The sequence below is a fragment of the Carcharodon carcharias genome, chromosome 8 (genome assembly GCF_017639515.1).
Source record: "Carcharodon carcharias isolate sCarCar2 chromosome 8, sCarCar2.pri, whole genome shotgun sequence".
Taxonomy (NCBI): Eukaryota; Metazoa; Chordata; class Chondrichthyes; order Lamniformes; family Lamnidae; genus Carcharodon; species Carcharodon carcharias.
In genome coordinates this window covers 163460215-163479897 of record NC_054474.1, presented here as the reverse complement: position 1 = coordinate 163479897, position 19683 = coordinate 163460215, and the positions used below count along the sequence as shown (strand labels likewise).

General features: G+C 40.7%; 1 protein-coding gene across 2 annotated transcripts in view; it reads left to right on the top strand.

The window, feature by feature from the left end:
- Window positions 1-4310: 4310 nt before the first annotated feature.
- ttll11 (tubulin tyrosine ligase-like family, member 11) overlaps window positions 4311-19683 on the top strand; it is a 235691-nt gene continuing 220318 nt past the window's right edge. Inside the window, exons 1-2 of one of the 2 annotated variants that reach the window (XM_041194133.1) lie at window positions 4311-4737; window positions 11612-11711. In XM_041194133.1, coding sequence (XP_041050067.1) covers window positions 4375-4737; window positions 11612-11711 — 463 coding nt within the window. In that variant the 5' untranslated portion in view covers window positions 4311-4374. Of the gene's footprint in view, window positions 4738-11611; window positions 11712-16868; window positions 17025-19683 lie in introns of those variants that run through there. The other variant, XM_041194134.1, reaches the window with a different exon arrangement.

The window sequence follows — 19683 nt, the reverse complement described above, 5'->3', positions numbered from 1 at the left end:
GGCTTCGAGGACTTAAGAGATGATGGCTTTCTGCTTGCTCAGCCGAGAGCTGCTGGAGTTCTTTCCGGTTGGTGTTAAATCAGCACTCTGAGCTGAGAGGCTAGAAATATAATATTAAAACGATCCGAAAGGCTAGAATCATGGGGTCATGTGATGCAACCCATTAGTAAGTAAATTGCAGCCTCAGAAGCAGTTTCTGTGCCCCTGGCTAAAATCTATTGCTTCCCTTAGGAGTGAAATGGTGGCTATTAATACTCCTTCAGATATGACAAGTTTCGATGTCACTGTCTTTGTTGTCATCCTGGCTGGGGTAGTCAGTTTATCCGTTGGTCATCTAGTTTTGTGATTATATTGTAGCCTTACAATGGAGTGTTAGATTCTACAAGGATGAGAGTGGAACTCTTTTTTTCTTGTAGTCTCTGTTGGAATCTTCCTGAACAGATGGCCAATCTTGTGAGTCATGGAATCTATAGCAGCCATTTTGTGGTTCAGCAGAAGCCCATTTTAAATAACAAAAAAAAATAGAGTTTTGATACATACTGTTTTGATTGCTTTTCATGTCTTATTGACATAACAAATCCTATGAAAAACTATAAATAATGAAGTTAAAGGTCACTACTACAAATACAAAACAAAACCCACTGTGGGGTGTTAGTAAATATTGGTGAAAGTGTATTATTGATTTAACATGAGGCAGCCAAGTGCTTCATGGGTCCTCTTCTGGAACAAATGCAGACATCTGTCACAATTGTCTATGAGGAATGAGAAGCACTGGTTTGGTCTTTCAAACAATGCATTGGACACTCCTGCTTTATACACTTGCGCACTGCTTATTAACTTACGTGACTATGGCACCCAAGAAGGATCGTAAGTCATAAAACTGAAAGGTTACAGATCTGAAATGTTAACTCGGTTTCTCTTTCCAGAATCTACCTGACCTGCTGAGTATGTACAGCCTTTTCTGTTTTTATTTCAGATTCCAGTATCTGCAGTATTTTGCTTTTGGGTGAGAATTTTCAGTTTCCTTTAATTCTGTGCATTAACTAATTCAGAGCATCAAGATGGGGGTGAGGAAGGTGCTGCCAAATTTATGACATAGAGGATTGTGACAAATTGCAAACCCATTTCAACTTATGGAACTGCATGTGTATTTAGATTGAGATACTGTGGAATCACTACTGTGGAATCACCATAGAATAATTTGATTTATCAAGAGATGCTTCACTTGAGCCACCTACTCTCCTGTTTTTTTTTTCCACACTTATTTTCTCATGCAACTATCTAATTCCCTTTAAAAGAAGTTGTGGATTCTGTTTCAACAACAGATTGCAGCAGAAAATTACAAATTGCAACCACCCTCAACATAAAGATTTATTTTCTTTTTGTGATTATCTTAAATTTGTGCCCAGACTATCATATATAGAATAGGCCATATTTTTAAAGCACAATGAATGAGACTTAAAATCTGACATTTGAAAAATACAAAGTCCAGGATTCATAGCTCTTAACATCAACAGAAATGTTACTGGTTAGGTTTCTGGTAAGAAATAATGAGATGGATGCAAACCCATGTAAAAAGTATGGAGCTGTCATATACTGTTAAACCAAAATGAGCAAGTCTAATTTTGAGACTTGATAGGTCTACAGATTAAAATTCACTGAGACCAGGGTGCTTTCACGCTACAATTGAAATGTTGGTGTGAGTGTTTTGCTTCACACAATGCTACAGTCATAATTTACATGGAGTTTGAATCCAATGTCAGGGTTTGACTCCACACCACATGAATGATGCAGAGTAAAACTTCACAGAGGACAGAGCCTCCCTCTACTTTATTGCTTCATCAGATGGGCCTTTGTACCTGATTTACATTCATGTAGTCGAGAGGAAATTTCAGATTTGCACTGTTATTGAAACTGTGGAATGTGAACCCATCCTAAATGTCAATGAATTAAAGAGAAAGCAAATATAGCAAAAAGATAAAAGTGGTACCAATTATTAATCAGCAGTTATTTTTCAGAGTGACATTAGGAGTGAAATAGGTATATTTTTAAGCTAAAATGAATGATTTAGTACAATAACCTAAATAGATGACAGACACTTGTGAACCATAGGCATTGAAGGAGCTCATCGTGTCTGTGCTGGCTCTTTGAAGGAGCTATTCAATTCATTCTACTCCCCTGCTCTTTTTCTTCCCTTTCAAGTACACAACCTTCTGAAAGTTACAATTGAAGTAACTTTTACCATCATTTCAGTCAGGCGTTTGAGATCATAAAAACACCCTGCATAAATAAAAATTCTCACCTTCCCTCTGATTCTGAATGGCCAAATTTGGACATTCCTTCTCAAATGTGCTTGCCACATCAACTATTAAAATAGTGTCAGATATGGTTTAGTGATGGTGCTCTTAGTGATTGCCCCTTTGGAATTGCCTTTATATTACCTTATTTTATATTGCCTTTCCTTGTTCTTCCTTTCAAAAAGTATCATTTCACACTTCTCTACATCAAACTTCAACTGCCACATGTCCACTCATTCCATTAGCCTGTCTATGTCTTCTTTAAGTCTATCACTATCCTCCCCTAAGTTCACAATATTTCTAATTTTGTGTCAAATGCAAATTTTGAAATTGTGTTCTATATATCCAAGTCCAGGTCATTAATATACATCAAGAGATGCAGTAATCTAGTTACGACCCCAGAACCCTACTATTACTTTCCTCCAGTCCAAAAAAAATCCACCACTACTATTTCGTATCACTCAATCAACTTCTTATCCATGCAGCTACAGTACATTTTATCTCATGGGTTTTATCTCTGCTGGAAACCTATTATGAAGTCCATAGACACCACATCAACCATATTATCCTCATCAACTCTCTCTGTTATCTAACCGAAAAACTCAAATCAAGTTAAACATGAGTTGCCTTTAACAAATTCATGCTGGCTTTCCTTAATTAATCCACACTTGTCCAAGTGACTGTTAATTATGGAATAGAAGGTAATGCTAATAAGGTTAGATGAAGAGGGTTGGAAGGAGTTTCACATGAAGTATAAACCAGGAAGCAACAGATGGACCAAATTACTTATTCCTGCACTGTACATACATTGTTTTTTTCGTAATTAAACTATATGGAGAAAGTGATTTGGTGCATCATCAAATGAAAAACCTAACAAAAGTGCCTCCTTTTTTTAATGAGGGGCCCAACTAGCATAGAACCTAAGTAGAAAAATAAATTTGCAAACTGAAATAATATAGTCCATTATGTCCACCAGTCCTGGTCAATACCAATCATGGAATCACATCTGACATTAGACATTATGGCCAGGATTTTCTGGTCCCACCCATGGTGGGAATCGCCACGGCCAGGACAGAAAATTTGACAGGCCAGCCTGTTGACTCTGGGCGGGAATTTCCGGATAATCCTGGCCTATGTTCTGAATTTTGCAAGCAAGGGCTGGTTGAAGTACGGTCAGTACGCTGCCTATTGTGAACAGCCGAAGGGATGTGCTGTTTAATATCTAACATTAGACGTGATTCCAAATTGGACGGCACTTGCTGAACAATCCTGGGTGTGCTAAGAATTCCACTAACAACCAATGTAAGAGTATCATGCAGACTTGCCATGTGGCTCACTTATGCGTGCTAGAAGCTACATACATTCGTATGCAGGGACCAGCCCTCTGCAGGCAAAAGGAACATGCCCAGGCATTGCATCGTTATTTTTGAGTTCAAACAAAAGCTTGGAGATAACTATTCCCTGGTACATTCTCCATGGAAATGCCTTGACCAGAGTTCACTTGCCAACCAATCAGCACCCTTTCCTCCTACAGTACAGGTGGTCATGGCTTCCTTTGAAAATTGGTATGTATTCCTGTGTCAGTCCTGATGCGTGCACGACCAAAAGCCCTGACATGCCTCTTTTCACAGCCATACCCAAGTTCGAGACTACCACGCGATTTTAACAGCCACACTGCCACTTGCGGGAGCTTGTTGTGCGTAAACTAGTATAACCAGGCTTTCCTAACTTGCCACCGTGACTACACCTCAAAGAATAGCCTTCATTGGCTATGGGATGTCGTGAAAGACGCTGCATAAGTTATTTTGCTCCGCGGTACCCACCGGTGGTGAATAAGTGCCCCGCGTGCATTCCGAGAGACCTGGATCTTCGAAGGAAAATGCCTTCTCGACGATGGCGGCCCGCTCGCTCGCGCGCGTTGCTGCTGCTGCTGCTTTCTAACCGCCGACGGGCGTGAGCCGCTCGGCATCCGTTGCGCTGTCAACCGTCGCGTCAACAATGGGAGCGGCGCAGCGTGCGCGCGGGGGCGCGAGGCGGGCTGTTGGCCGTTTAAAGGGACGGAGAGCCAGCTCGAGCTATGAGTCAGCAGGCGGCCGCTGGGGTCAGCGAGGCCGAGGTCAGCCCCGTGCACCTGCACCCGGCCCGGGCCCTGAAGAAGAAGAAGAAGGAGGAGGAGGAGGAGAGGCCCGGCTCCGGAGCCAAGGAGAAGCCGGCGTCAACAGTCCCACCGCCACCGCCGCCGCCCCCGCCCTCGGGCCTGCCGCTGGCGGCCCGCAGAGCCGTAGTGAGCGAGGAGGTGTCGAGGCCGCGCCGCTCCCGGAGGCCGGAGGAGGGCCGGCAGAAGAAGAAAGGCAAGCGCGTCGTTACCGTGGACAGCTCCAAAGCCAAGACTTCGTCGGAAGCGCTGAGGATCTGCATCCAGCAGCTCAAGTGGAAAGAGGTGAGAGCGGTCAGTCAGGGTGCGTGTCCAGTGATCGCCCTTTCCGCTCTTGTGGGTGTTTGGGCTTTTATTTTATTTTTAAAAAAAATTTCCTGTGGGGTTTTCTCAACAAACCAAATGCAGTGTTTTGACGGGTCAAAAGGTTTTTGAGGGCATCACCGAGGCTGGTACTTTAAATCTACGCTGAGCTCTTTAAAGGGGTTGGCACTAGGCTCTCATCAACAGGGAAGCAGATTTACCATCCTCCCTCCCTTCCCCGAGGTTGTGCTCATGCAATAAATTCAAGCACAACATTTGATTTCATAGAACCACACAGTGCCGAACCGTTTTGCCCATACTGTCTCTTTGAAATAACTACCCCAATCAGTCCCATTCATTCCCCTGCCCTTTTTTTCCCACAGCCCTGAAACTTACTTCGAAGCTTATCAACTTAGACCACGATGTTGTTATTTATGTGCACCAAGGGCTTTATCCCCAGTTCGAAAGCGAAATACTGCAGATGCTGGAAATCTGAAATGTAAATGGAAAATGCTGGGAGGACTCAGCAGGTCGGCGGAGAGAGAAACGGAGTTAATCTTTCAGCGCGATGACTTTGACCAGCGTCTGAGAAAAGATTGTAGATTGATTAATTGAGGGGGCAAAAATGTTTGGCGGGACTATAGTGTGAGGTTGACAACTTTGGCAGGAAGAATAAAAAAGTGGAATGTTATTTAAATAGAGACACTGCAGAACGTTGTGGCACAGAACGATGTGGATATCCTTGTACATGAATCGCAAAAAGCCATCTTGCAGGCATAGCAAGTAATTAGGAAAGCAAATGGAATGTTGGCCTTTAGTGCAAGAGAGATGGAATATAAAGGAAAGGAATCTTGCTTTAGCTGTACAGGGCATTTGGTGAGACCACACCTAGAGTACTGTGTACAGCTTTATTCACCTATGCTTACAATTCAGAGAAGTTTCAGCAGGCTGATTCCTGGGATGAGAGGCTTGTCTTATGAGGAAAGAGTGAGCAGGTTGGGCCTATATTCATTGGACTTTAGAAGAATAAGAGGTAACTTTATTGTAACATATAAGATTCTGAGATGGCTTGACAGGGTAAATGTGAGATGTTTCCCCTCCTGGGGGAATCTAAAACTAGGGGGGGCATGGTTTCAAAATAAGGGGTCCCTGATTTCAGACAGATGCAAAGGAATTTCTTCTCAGGGTTATTAGTGTTTGGAATTCTCTTCTGCAGAGAGCAGTGGAGGTTGCATCTTTGAATGTATTGAAGATGGAGTTAGACAGATTTTTGATTGACAAAGGAGTCGAGAGCTATGGGGAGCAAGAAGAAAAGTGGAGTTAAGGTCACAATCCGATCAGCCACGATCTTATTGAATGATGGAGCAAGCTTGGGAGGCTGAATGGCCTACTTCTCCTATTTTTTAGGTGCTTATAAGCTCTCTTCCTTGTGCTCTGGTCAAGGAAGGCCATAGCATAGCGCTGGACATTGCATACTCCCTCTCCAGAGCTACCCAGGAATGGATAGGCTAAGGCTACCTCGTCAGTGTGGAAGTGCTGCCTTTGGAATGAGATGTTAAACACAATCACTCACCTGTCTCTCCAGATAGATCAAATGGGTTCCCTGTTAGCATTTAAGAGGAGGTCTTGTGGCAGTGGTAATGTCCCTACCTTTGGGCCAGATGCTCTGAATTCAAGTGCCACTTCAGGACTTGATGGCCATGGAAGGTGTGTGCATAATGTGGCCAAACAGGTTGATTATTATCCTGCAAATCCTTCTAGTGTGCCCTGATGGCAGGCAGAAAGACCAGGAAAGTTTCCTGGTCAGCCATACTTTTTTTGAAAAATGTACTTGATTCAGAAAACATCAGCAAGAACATTACAAAACATTTTGAAATGGCCATCACAAAAAGTGCAATCATATTCAACTTTTACACATGGGTCATGAGGTGCTTCAATACAATCAATGAATATTACAGACATTTCAATATGGTCATTACAGACAACTCCAATCCCATTACAATATCTACAATAAGCATGTTGCACTCTGAGGCACTTCGATACAATTATGATACGTTTAGTATCCACTACATACAATTGTTTTGAGTCGTACAGCCTGAGGGGTCTACAATTTACAGCCCCTCAGTGCACAATGGCAGAAAGGTCTTAGACAGCAACCTTTCCCTGGCAAACCCCTGCAGCACTTTGCCAAGTATAATCATGGATCAATCCAGTGGAAGTCCATGGCTGCCAATGCCCTTTTAGGGCATAGTACCTGATGGAGGAGGAGGTAGTATTTGAAGAACATGGAGCTCCTCTGCTATCTTAGCCAACATTTATACCTCCATCAGCATCACAAAATTGCAGTAACTTGCTACATGAAAAATTTCTGTTATACTAGCCTACAAAACAACTTAAAAAGAATTTGATTCTGCAATACTTCGGGAAGTTCTGAGGCTATAAATTAATGTAAGGTTTTTTTTTTGAAATAGAGGATAGTTGTCGTATTTGTTGTGGAGTGCTCCAGCTTGCCCTAATTTCTGCTACTCTCTGATGCTGGAACTTTCAAAAAATAAGCAAAAACACAGTTGTTAGCACTATTGTTATAACCAGATTGTAATTTTTGCAGATGTTGACTCATCACTATTTCAAAAAACTCTTATTTTGTGATACAGATGCAGTGGTGACTTTGTTTTTATAGTATATTTTACATGTAACTGCATCTTGCCTGTGCCTTCAGTGTTTGAGTGAATCTTCATTTCCCCCCCTAAATCCATGGGTGATCTTAAAGGAGTGTTTCAGATACAGGCTGGGGTACATTCTGGTAAGGGTGAAAGGTAGGGGAACCAAAGCTAGGGTCCCTTTTGAAAAAGGAAATATGAAACAAAAAAAGAGCATGATAGATGTCAGGTGTATACTTCAAGCAAGAGACAGGCTACATACAATAAGTTAAGAGGGTAAGTGAAAAAGGAATGTAAAGCTAGCAAAGAGAGAATATGAGAATGGAACGGGAGTTAACAAAAATGAGAACTCAAATCATCAAAATAGTAAACAGACCGTAGGAGTGGGTCCTATTAGGGACAAAGAAGGTTATATACTTAAACCCACAGGACAAGGCTAGAGTTTGCTAAAGGAAAGGATGCTAACAATTTCAATACAAGTGGAGATAATGGAGGTAATGAATGGGGTGAATATAATAGGATATACTGGAAAGGCTGGCTATGTTTAGTGAATAAGTCACCCGGTCCAGGTGGCTTGCATCCCAGATTTCTAAAGAAAGTTGGGGGTGGAGATAGCAGAAGGGCTTGTCATAATCTTTCAATCTTCCCTCGATAAAAGGGAGATGCCAGAAAATAGATGAGTGGCAAATGTCCCACCCTTGCTCGAGAAGGTATGAGAACATCCCTAGTACTTGCATACCGGTCAGTTTAACATCAGCAGTGGGTAAGGTTTTCAAAACAATAAGCAGAGAAAAATTAACAGCACTAGTTCGAGTTAATTAAGGACAGCCAGCACAGATTTGCAAAAGACAGATGATGGTGTTTCACTAATCGAATTAAATTTTTTGGTGAAGCAGCAGTAAAGGTTGATGGAGGCAATACAATTGATGTTGTCTATTATGGAGCTTAAGAAAGCACTTGACAAATGCTGGATAACAAAATTGAAGGTCAATGTCAGCTTGGATTTTTTAAAAAGTGGCATAAGGATGAAAACAATAAGTCATGGTAAATGGTTGTTTTTCAAATTAGAGGATGGTAGACAATATGCTCCCGAAGTGCTGAGGCCACTGCATTTTTTGATAAATAGATATATTATGACTTGGATACTAAAATTTCAAAATTTGCCAGTGATCCCATCTTGGAGGTGTGGCAGATAGTGAGGATGTAATCAACTGTAACAGGACATAGGCTGGCAGAATGGCCATACATTTGACAAATGGAATTTAATACAGAGAAGTGTGAAATGATGCATATTGGCCACCTTCAAAGATCCCTCAGTCCCTCTGTTCCTGCATGATCTTTTAACTGTGCCATCAACTCTATATTGCCTCTGCCTATCAATATAGATTTGATGGCACAATTAAAAGAGCATGCAGGAACAGAGGGTCTGGGGGATCATGAGCATAGATCTTTAGCAATGTGATCCAGGGCTTCATGAATAATGGTATTCAATGCAAAAGCAGTGAGGTTATGATGGACCTTTTTAAAGCTCTGGTTAGGCCATAATTAGTGTATTGCATCCATTTCTGCTCACAACTCTTTAGGAAGGATGTGAGGCATCTTTGAGAGGGTGCAGACCAATTTACCAGAATGGTTTCAGGGAGGAGGGATTTTAGGTACAAGGTTGGGTTGAAGAAGCTTTGGTTGTTCTCCTGGGAGCAAAGAAGATTGAAGGGCGACCTGATAGATGTGTGCAATGTTATGGCTGGTTTAGATAAAGTAGACAAAGAAAAGCTATATCCATTTGTTGGTATAAAGACTTTAGGACACACAGATATAAGGTTATGGGCAAATGCATGGAGGGGAAGTGAGGAACAATTTTGTTAGGCAGCGAATGGAAATTACCTGGAATTTGCTGTCTGTGGTTGGTTGAAGTGGAGATGATGAATGATTTCAAAAGGAAATTGGATAGGAGGGAAATAAACTTGCAGGGCTTGGGGATAGAGTGGGTGATTGGCATTGTTAGAATTTCATCTCTCATGGCTGAATTTTTCTTTTACAAAATGGAAGGACATGGCATTAATTTAAACGTTTAATTTTCTCACCAAAATGGCTAGCTGTCTGTTTCCCCTACTGGTGCCCAGAATAAAAAAAGTTTTCAACCATGCTTCTTTCAAAAAACTCAATGATTAATTTATTTTAAAACATAACTTCTTTTAACAAGTTGCAAGCACTGGTTAACCTGGGATTCTTTAACAGGAAGATTGTAAATGCACCTTGGAACTGTCAGCAAGCAGGCCTCTTCCAAGAAATCACCTGACTTTAATGGTACTTGAAGATCTGGTTCTTTGTTTTGAACTGCAGTCACTTTAATTGAGAGGGGAAAAAATTGAAAAGGAAGGTGGTAACTTGCTAGAAATCACATGGGTGAAAGGTAAACAACTTAAGTTGTGAACCTGCTTGTTTTTGAAGGCAGCCTTGTTGGGGAACAAGCTGAGGAAGGAAGGCTACCTTAACTGTCTTCCTTTCTGTACCTTGCCTAAAATTGTGTGTGGCTATTGACCTGTAGCTAGAGATCCCTCATCTGAGTAACTAGTCTGCATTTGGACCTGCAAAGCTGAGACCAGTTGGTGACAACTTCCAGACATTCACACGAGGGAACTCCGGGTCAACAGCGTCAAGACCCTGCAGACTTTATATTATAACGCCCATCTCTGCAGAGAGACTCTCTTTGTCCTTTGTTTGTGTGTGTGTGTGTGTGTGTGTGTGTAATTCTTTAGAAAGAGATATATAGATAGTTAGACTTCATGACTACAATTGTGTGTTAACCTGTACTTGCAACTTGTTAAAAGAAGTTTTGTTTTAAAAGAAATTAATCCATTGAGTTTTTTGAAAGAAGCATGGTTGAAGACTTTTATTCTAGGCACCAATAGGGGAAATAGATGGTTGGCCATTTTGGTGACAAAGTTAAACATTTAAATTAAAAATACGGCCTGCGGAGTAGTGGAGCTTGATAATTCACATATGCCTCCAATCCTGGCTGTAACAATATTGACTGGATTGCTCTACAGAGAGCTGGCATGGATACGATGAGCAGAATGACCTGTTTCAGTGCCATAATGACTCTGACTGCTTGTTAAATCTTTATAATCTCCATGAAAATGTATGTAAGGTGTATGTATAGCAGTTATGTGGGTTAAAAATTGTGCAAAATATTTTGCAATCATGTACTTGCATATTATTGCTTTTATAACAGTATTTGGAGTCTGAAACCACATCTGATCAATATGATGTAACTTGCCCCCTTGCTAAGCAGTTAAGGGCTGTAATATAATTTGTATTTTTAATTTCAAAATCACCAAGTACAGTAATGCCAATTAAGCTATATTTAGATGTTTGCACATTGTCACTGTTGAAATAAGGTGGTAACAGGGCTGTTTTATCTTTAGCTGGTGTTAAGAGTATGTCATTTTTTCAGAGACATCTGAAACATATTATGAATCACCAGTTCCATATAGTTGTTTATTGATGTGTAAAACAATGCATTTGTCGGAAATGGAACTATAGATGGCATGCAAGGCTTTTTAGCTGCTTTTGAATACGTTGATGATCTTTTGATGTCACATTTTGGAACTGAGGCTAACTAAATTTAGCTCAGCAGCCCAGAGGAAGGTATCCTTTGGGAGAGCATCCGTCCATTACTAGTTTAAAAATAAGAGTTGATCTAAAGCAGGAGTGTCAAACATACAGCATAGCACACTGCTGTATGTGAGAGCCACCCTAGTGCTTGAGTCATGTATGCATATGATGGTCCTGACATTGTGGTTATGCACCGGAATGTTGCGGCTCAGTTGAGATAACGTGACTGCATTGATCAGCACCTGTCTGGGGTTAGGTGGGTGATAAATCCATGCTGCGCACTCTATTGCACAGCCTAATGATGATGGCTCAGTAGTGGCTGAGCATGGGGAGCTGCATGTCCTAAGTTGGTTGCCAAATTTGCCTGCATAACAACTGTATTTCAAAAAGTAAACCATTACCTATAGAGAAACTTGGGATATCTTGAGGACATAGAAGGCTCTATAAAGAAAGTTTTTTTTCCTTTTTCACTTCCCCAGTCTTGAGTAAAATGCAGTACTTTATACCTATTAAGTTACCTTTTTATATACATTTTTAAAAGTCAACTGTGTTTGGTTGTTTTTTTAATTATGTTCCAGTTTCCAACAGGGCGGCGCCTCCTTTGTGATATCTACTGGCATGGAGCATCTTTTCATGATGGTGAAGTTAGCTGCTCAGGTCAAGTCAACAAATATCCAGGTATGTCTCTGATGTCAATTCTGTGGCTGCACTCAATATGTTGCCTATTTTCCTATTTTAATTTTTGATAATTACTAGATAAACATAATTTGTACTATAATTTTGTGATTAGTGCTTCAGAAAAAACAATCGGAAAGTGGCTGAAAGGAAGCAATTTCCATTCACTGAGTGTTCTATCCTTGTATGAAAATCAGTAGAACAAAGGGTGATCGAGTAATTCTAGGCAATAAGTAATTGAATCATTTGTGGAAAATAAAAGCTCATGGTGTAGGGGATAACATTGCCTAGCTAGCAGGAAACAGAGTAGACATATATGGATCTTTTTCTGGTTGGCAAGATGTAACAAGTGGTGTGCCACATGGTTTAGTGCTGAGGCCTCAACGTTTTATGTATAAATTTATATAAATGACTTGGATGAAGGGACCGAAGATCTGGTTGCTAAATTTACTGACTATATGAAGATGGGTAGGAAAGTAAGTTGTGAAGGAGACATAAGGAAGCTACAAAGGGATATAGATAGGTCACGTGATTGGACAAATATCTGGCAAATGGAGTATAATGTGGGAAAATGTGATATAGTCCACTTTGGCAGGAAGAATAAAAAAGCAGCAGATTATCTAAATGGTGAGAGATTGCAGAGCTCTGAGTTGCAGAGGGACCTGGGTGTCCTCATGCAAGAATCGCAAAAGATTAGTATGCAGGTATGGAAAATAATTAAGAAAACTAATAGGATGTTATCATTTATTGCAAGGGGAATTGAATACAAAAATAGAGAGGTTATGCTTCAGTTATACAAGGCATAGGTGAGACCACATTTGGAGTACTGTGTACAGTATTGATCTCCTTTATTTAAAGAAGGATGTTGATGCATTGGAAGCAGTTCAGTGAAGATTTGCAAGACTAACACTTGGATTGGGTAGGTTGTCTTCTGAGGAAAGGTTGGACAGGCTAGGCTTTATCCACCTGAGTTTAGAAGAGTAGGTGACTTGATTGAGGCATATAAGACCTTTTAAGAGGTCTTGACAGACTGGATGTGGAAGGGATGTTTCCTATCGTGAGAGAATCTAGAACTAGGGGTCACTTTTTAAAAAAGAAAATAAGGGGTCTCCCATTTTAAGACAGATGAGGAGAATTTTTTTTGAGGTTTGAGAGCCTTTGAAACTCTCTTCCTCAAAAGGCAATGGGAGCAGAGTCTCTGAATGTTTTTAAGGCAGAGTTAGATAGATTTTTGATAAGTGTGAAAGGTTATCAGGAGTAGCTGGGAATGTGGAGCTGAGGTTACATTCAGATCAGCCATGACCTTATTGAATGACAGAGCAGGCTAGAGGGGCCAAGAGGCCTACTGCTCCTCATTCGTATGTTAATTTTAACAAAAAATATTCTCTAAACGCTTTCACCTTAGTAGCTTGAAAACCTTTTTAGAGTGTTTAAGTAACAATTGTAAATGTGTTCCATTTAAGATGCGATTCCTATCACAAATTCTCCTTTCTGGTATGTATTGAATGCTTATACACATTTGAAATAAGCTTCCTTCTCCATCTGATGTATTCAGTGAGGGACAGAGAGCTGCTTCATTACTGATTATTCATTTATTACTACATATAATGATCTAACTATGGTCTCATCTCCTTTCTAATTCGCTAAATGTAAACTGATATGTCAGATTCAGGGCAGAAAAGATCAACTCCTGATTATCAGTAGCTTGTGATATCAGTTGATTATGGGAAATATCTCAATAGGGAAATATTCAAGTTTTTTGCAATTCAATCATGTCTTGTTCATGTCCTGATTCTTGATCAGCTGGTATGGCAGTTTCAACATGGGAGCTGTGTGTACATTGTAAGAAATCTATGCTGGTATGAATTAAATTAAGTGGTCTTTCTAAAACACACAATCCAATAAATATTGGGCCATAATTTGCTGTAATGGCAAATCTAATGGTGTGTGCCAAGAGTTAGACTTGCACATGCATATCACAGAATTGTTTTGGCACAAGAGGCCATTCAGCCCATCATGTCTGTACCAGCTCTCCAAATGAGCATCATGTCTTTGTGTCGTTCTCCTTTTTCCTCGTACCCTTGCACATTGTTTATATTCAAATAACCATCCAATGCCCTCTTGAATGCCTCGATTGAACCTGCATCCAGGCAGTGCATTCCAGACTCAAACCACTCGGTGTGTGAAAAAGCTTTTTCTCACATCACATTTGCTTCTTTTGCAAATCACTTTAAATCTGTGCCCTCTCAACCCCTTGATGAGCGGGAACAGTTTCTTGCTTTCTATTTACCCTATCCAGCCCCCTCATGAACACCTTTATTAAATCTCCTCTTAGCTTTCATCTCTCTATGGAGAATAGTCCCAACCTCTCCAATCTATCCCCATAGCTGAAGTTTCTCATCCCTGGAACCATTATTGTAAACCTTTTCTGCGCTGCCTCCAATGCATTCACATTCTTCCTATAGTGTGGCAGCCAGAACTGTACACAATACTCCAGCTGGGGCCTAACTAGTGTCTTACATAAGCTGAGCATACCTCCCTAGTCTTGTACTCTATGCTCCAATAATAAAGCCCAGGATACTGTATGCTGTTCCCTCCACCTGTTCTGCCACCTTTAATGTTCTATTTAGGTTTTAACATTTTTGCCTCGCCAAGTTTCACGATTTCTGTAGTGACCGATGATTTTTAAAGAGATTCAAACTTCCAATTATTAACTGAAGGAATGACATGACAAGATTTAATGTTTTAAGACTTTTACTGTAACAAATTACTTAACACTCTTATTTTTGTAGGCAACTTATACTTTAAACCATGGAAAGTGTTGTTTCCCATTTATATTATCACCCATTGCACTCTCCATGGAATTACAGTCTTTTTAACAAATAGTCCATGGTTGTTCCCAGCCAATGGGTTCCCGTATCTCATTTCACCGAGTTGTAACTTCAAGTGACTGTCTCCAGGCGCTTTGCTCAGTTTTCAGGGAGTTTCTTAAATCCACCACCAGCAGTAAAGCTGTTCTGATGATTCTTCTTCCTTCAGCCAAGCTAGGACGAATCTCCTGAAACCTTTGGATGGCTGCAGGATGCGGCTCTTCAACTAGAGACCGCCTTCCTCCCACGGCTGCGGTATCCCACAAAGCCAAGCAGCCTTTTTCTCGCAGACTGCTGCTATTGTCTCCAAGTGTGAACACTTTTCATCACCTTTGCAGTAAAACAATCTAAGCTTCCTTTGATCCCTAACAATCAAACCACCCAGGCTTACTGGCAGGTGGACTGCAGAACAGGGTAAATGATCCTCTTCTTTTACCCTGAATTTGAAGTTACAGTCCCAAAATAAAATAATCATATAAACCTCATAATTGTAACGCAGGTTGCTGAAAGTGAGAGCTGATGATGTGAGCAGTGCATCTGAGATTTGATTGTGTATCTGCTTAACTGATCAGTTTGAAGTAAACAACGTAAGGACTGAGAAGGAAGTCAAAATTAAAATGGATTAAACCAATGTCAAATGAGGTACAGAAAGAAAGAGCGAAAAGAAAGATTAAATTGAGAGAGGATAAAAAAGACGTTTTTAAAAAAAAGATATGTTTTAATTGTTGGAGATCTTTTAAAAAGTAAGGGCAGCTCCGCACATGTAATTGTTAATATTGTGGCACACAGCCTATTGGCAATAATTCAATGGATAAGAATTGAATCAGTAATTCAATGTAGTGTGTTCTTTTCCTGCTCCGCATCAATATCTCTGTAGTCCTCAAAGGATCTGTCTGTCCTTAACCGCCTTCCATTTCTGATGATATCATCTTGTTCCACATTTACATTTACTTAATTCTCCCTAACTCCTCCGCTGTCTCTGATTAGCAACACTGCTTGTCTAACATCCAGTATTGGATGAGCATAAATTTCTTCCAACTAAATATTGGAAACACCGAAACCATTATTTTTGTACCCCACCATCATTTCCTTGGCAACTATCTGAAGCTGAACCAGGCTGTTTGCAGCATTGATGTTGTATTTGATCAGTGAGCTTAGGACCACATATCTGCTCCATCACCATGGTTGCTACTTGTACTTCTGCAGCATTGCCTGATCCTGACCCTGTATCAGCTCATCTGCTGCTGAAATCCTCATCCGTTTCTGTTACTGTGACTTGACAATACAATGCTCTTCTGTTGGCTTCCCATTTTCCACCGTGCATAAATTTGTGCTCCCTCAAAATTCTTCTGCCCATGTCTTGCACCAAGTCTCGTTCACCCATCAACCCTGTGCTTGCTGACCTACACTGGCTCCTGGTCCAGCAGTGTTCAGTTTTAAAATCCTTGTTCTTGTTTCCAAATCCATCAACAGCTTTGTCCCTATCTAACTCTGTAACTTTCTCTAGCCGTGAAACCTTTATAATCTCTGTACTCCTCTAATTTTGGCATCTTGCATATCCCTGATTCTAGTTGTTCTATCATTGGTGAGCATGCTTTCTGATGCTTTGCTCCTAACCTCTGGATATCCTTCCCTAAATCCCACTACCTCCTCTTCATTTAGATGCTCCTTTAAAATCTACCTCTTTGACCAAGCTTTTGGTCCAGATAACTCCTGTGTCTCAATGTCAAATTTGTTTTATTGATCATACTGTTAGCCCCTTGGGATGCTTTACTATATTAAAGGCACTGAAAAAATCCTGCATCTTGTTGATTTGGCTGTAATTAGTGCTGTCATTTTAAAGTTACTTAGACTTGAAATTATATCTGTGATGAGTTTAAATTGTATCTACTCCGCAAATTATAGCAGCTTCATGCCATTCAATGCATTTCAATGGTGAGGCAGACAGTGCACTGCTGTTTCAGTGAAGCAAACAGTTGTGTGGTACAAGACGGTTAGTAACTTCTGGATTTTTGAGTTTAACCACACGTTTCTGCCTCACCTAAAGTTGCTGTACCATTTCTGCGTAAATATTGGAGAGTAGCATTACCCTTATTGTAATCTTAGAACCATATCAGGCCCATAAAATTGGATTCTGATGTTTTCTCTGCATATTACTTTGCAATTCCATAATTAGACTTAATTTAGTGTGGCATATTGCCCTGAATCTTTTGGTCAGTGGCGAAGCAGAGGCAACGCCACTAACCATATTTTAAAAGTGCATTTTTATATTTTTTTACGTTGACTACAGCCGGGACTTCCTGTCCCGGCTGCAGGACGAAGCAATCAGTGAAGGGAACCACGAGGCCTAATGGTGAAGCACAGATGCAGGGAAGCCACGCACCCACCTTTGACATCATTGAAGGAAGGCATGGCCCTTGAGGCCCAGCAATGTTCCAGTATTCTGGTAGGTGCTTTTTAAAGGTTTTTGACCAGTTTTTAACTATGTTAAAGTTTAATTTTAACTCTTGCGGGTGTTTTCAGTGTTCCTTTATTCAACTTTTAATTTCAGCCCACTCCTGGCAACCCCCTTCTTCCACCCTTGCTGTCCCCAGCTTTGTCCACAAACACCTCCCTCAATACTACTTCACCTCCCCCACCCAGCTCAGCATCAACTTTGGCAGGACTGTAAAGTTGGGAGTGTGGGGGTCTGCGGTGATCAGGGCGGGGGTGGCCCAGAGCTTTTGTGCAGGGTTAGTTGGGTCTTGCATGGAATTGATCCTACTTGAGTGCTCCCCATTTCTCCCAATTTTGCTTTAGTTCCAGGCCCACCCAAAGCTTATCGATTGTTCTATGTATTAATGTTGAGTGGTAGCAACATGCAATTTCAAATTCCATTGAACTTTTTCATGTAGGGAGCTTTCTTTAGGAGAACAAAGTTTTGGGTACAATTGCCCCCACAGCACCAATTGTGGCTGTAGGGGCTTCCAATCTAATTAAGTCTGGGTTGCAAATTAGCTGACTGGCCCCCTTTCTGAGGATGCATCATGCAGTTCCAGAAATAGCAAAGTTGACTGACTTAATAACTTCAAAGTTTGCTGTATGCTGTCATTAATTTTTTTCATGAGCTGTTTTTTTCTGCATTTTAAATGGATTTGATAATGTGGCTATAAAGCAGAATTCCTAAGCTTCTATAAGTAACAAAATGTTAATGTGAGAAAATTAGATACGCTATGCATCCATTTTGACTCTAGACATGCATCCCCATTTAGTCCTCAATATTTCATGGGCAATATAAAAAAAAATCCAGGTTTTAGGTATAAACTTTTGCAAATCCAATTATGGTGACTCTTTTGTATCACGTTTACCTCTCCTGATGCTGCTCTGTCTTTTCCAAAACTTTGCAGAAGGGATGCACAATTTAAGAGCATAGATGTGGAATGAGACCACTTTTCCATGAAGCTCCATCTTCCCACAGGCCATGGGAAGTTTGTTTACATAGACTATTCTTCTGAGGCAGGTGACCAGGCACAGCTAAAATTTTCAGGAAGATATAACTTTCTGCCAAATTCCCTAAAATCACTTGAGTGAATGCCTATGACATCAATTGCCAAGTACACCATGATCTGCAACTTGCACCACAAAAAATAATGTCGTCGTGTACCCTGATCTTCCCGTTGTGAAAACTCAGCAGGTCTGACAGCATCTGTGGAAGGGAAGACAGAGTTAACATTTCGAGTCCATATGCGTATGGGGGGAAGGGATCGAAATAGGCTAAAAGGTGGAGATAAAACAATGGAAATCCAGTCAGAGAGAAGAGCAGTACTTCTTCAAGGCTGGCATTCCTGGAAGAGAAGTGGCAGTTAATCAAACACTAAGATAAAAGCAAAATACTGCGGATGCTGGAAATCTGAAACAAAAACCCCACCCCACCCCCACTAGGGCCATCTGTCACTTGCTCATCCTGCTTTCTTCCCTTAATGTCACCATTAGCACATCCTTTAGCTAATATCACTACTGTCTGCACCCCTTTGTCCTTTTGTTTATGACATCTTTGGCAATCTCTCCTTTGCCTCCACCTATCATTGGCCCTCTATCCAGCTCCACCTGTCCCACCCCCCTTAAACAGCTTGTGTTTCACCACATTTCTTATTCCTCTTTAGTTCTGATGAAGAGTCATATGGACTCGAAATGTTAACTCTGTTTTCCTTTCCACAGATGCTGTCAGACCTGCTGAGTTTTTCCAGCAATTTTTGTTTTTGTTTCAGATTTCCAGTATCCGCAGTATTCTGCTTTCATCTTCCCATTGTGAAGTTGCTTCAAAATTTCCTGGAAAACAAATTTAAATTGCTAACTTGCTGCAGTGAACTTAATGATAAATCAGGGACCTCTGAAGTGGTGCAGCCAGTGGGTTACCCCCCTCTGCGTCAATGAATGAACTAAGCAGCTGAATATTAACATGATCTGATTCGTAAATTCTTAATTGTAAATCCTTTCAGGATGATGAACTTGGTGACTTGCAGAAGAACTGCCGTATTCAGTTTTTTTTCAACATTTTAAGATGCCTCTTTTTGTTGTTGTTCAAATTGGTTGAATCTTTTTAGCTCGTCAGCATTGCTTAATTAAGAGCTAAAGCCCAATTTTGGATGCGCTTCAGACTTCCAGTTTCCAATCTGTGATGTCAGCTTGCTGACCTTTTAGGTAGAAAATTAGCATCAACACTCTCTTTCATCAGTGGAATGTGCAGTCACTTCAGTGCGCTGCAACATGCTGACAATATACACTAAACCTCACATGAAATGTGTGAAGAATTAAAAATGTAGAAGAGCAGAAGTTTAGTTGTACTTTAATCCATTTTTTTGAACTTAAGTTTAAATTCATTCACCTTCAGTTTATTTTTTCAGTTTGTGACTGCAGTGAATAAACTGGTATAAATCCAGAAAATTTGTGATTGATGTTTGCTTCACAAGGGGAGTGCAGCAATGATGATCAATTTAACATAGTTTCAGAGAATATGCCATTACTAAAGGCATGTACAGTAGATGGCACAAATCTCCAGTAATTCAGGGTCTTTTCAACCCTGTACCCAGACGGCTTCACCTCAATCAGTTGCATTCTGTGGCAAC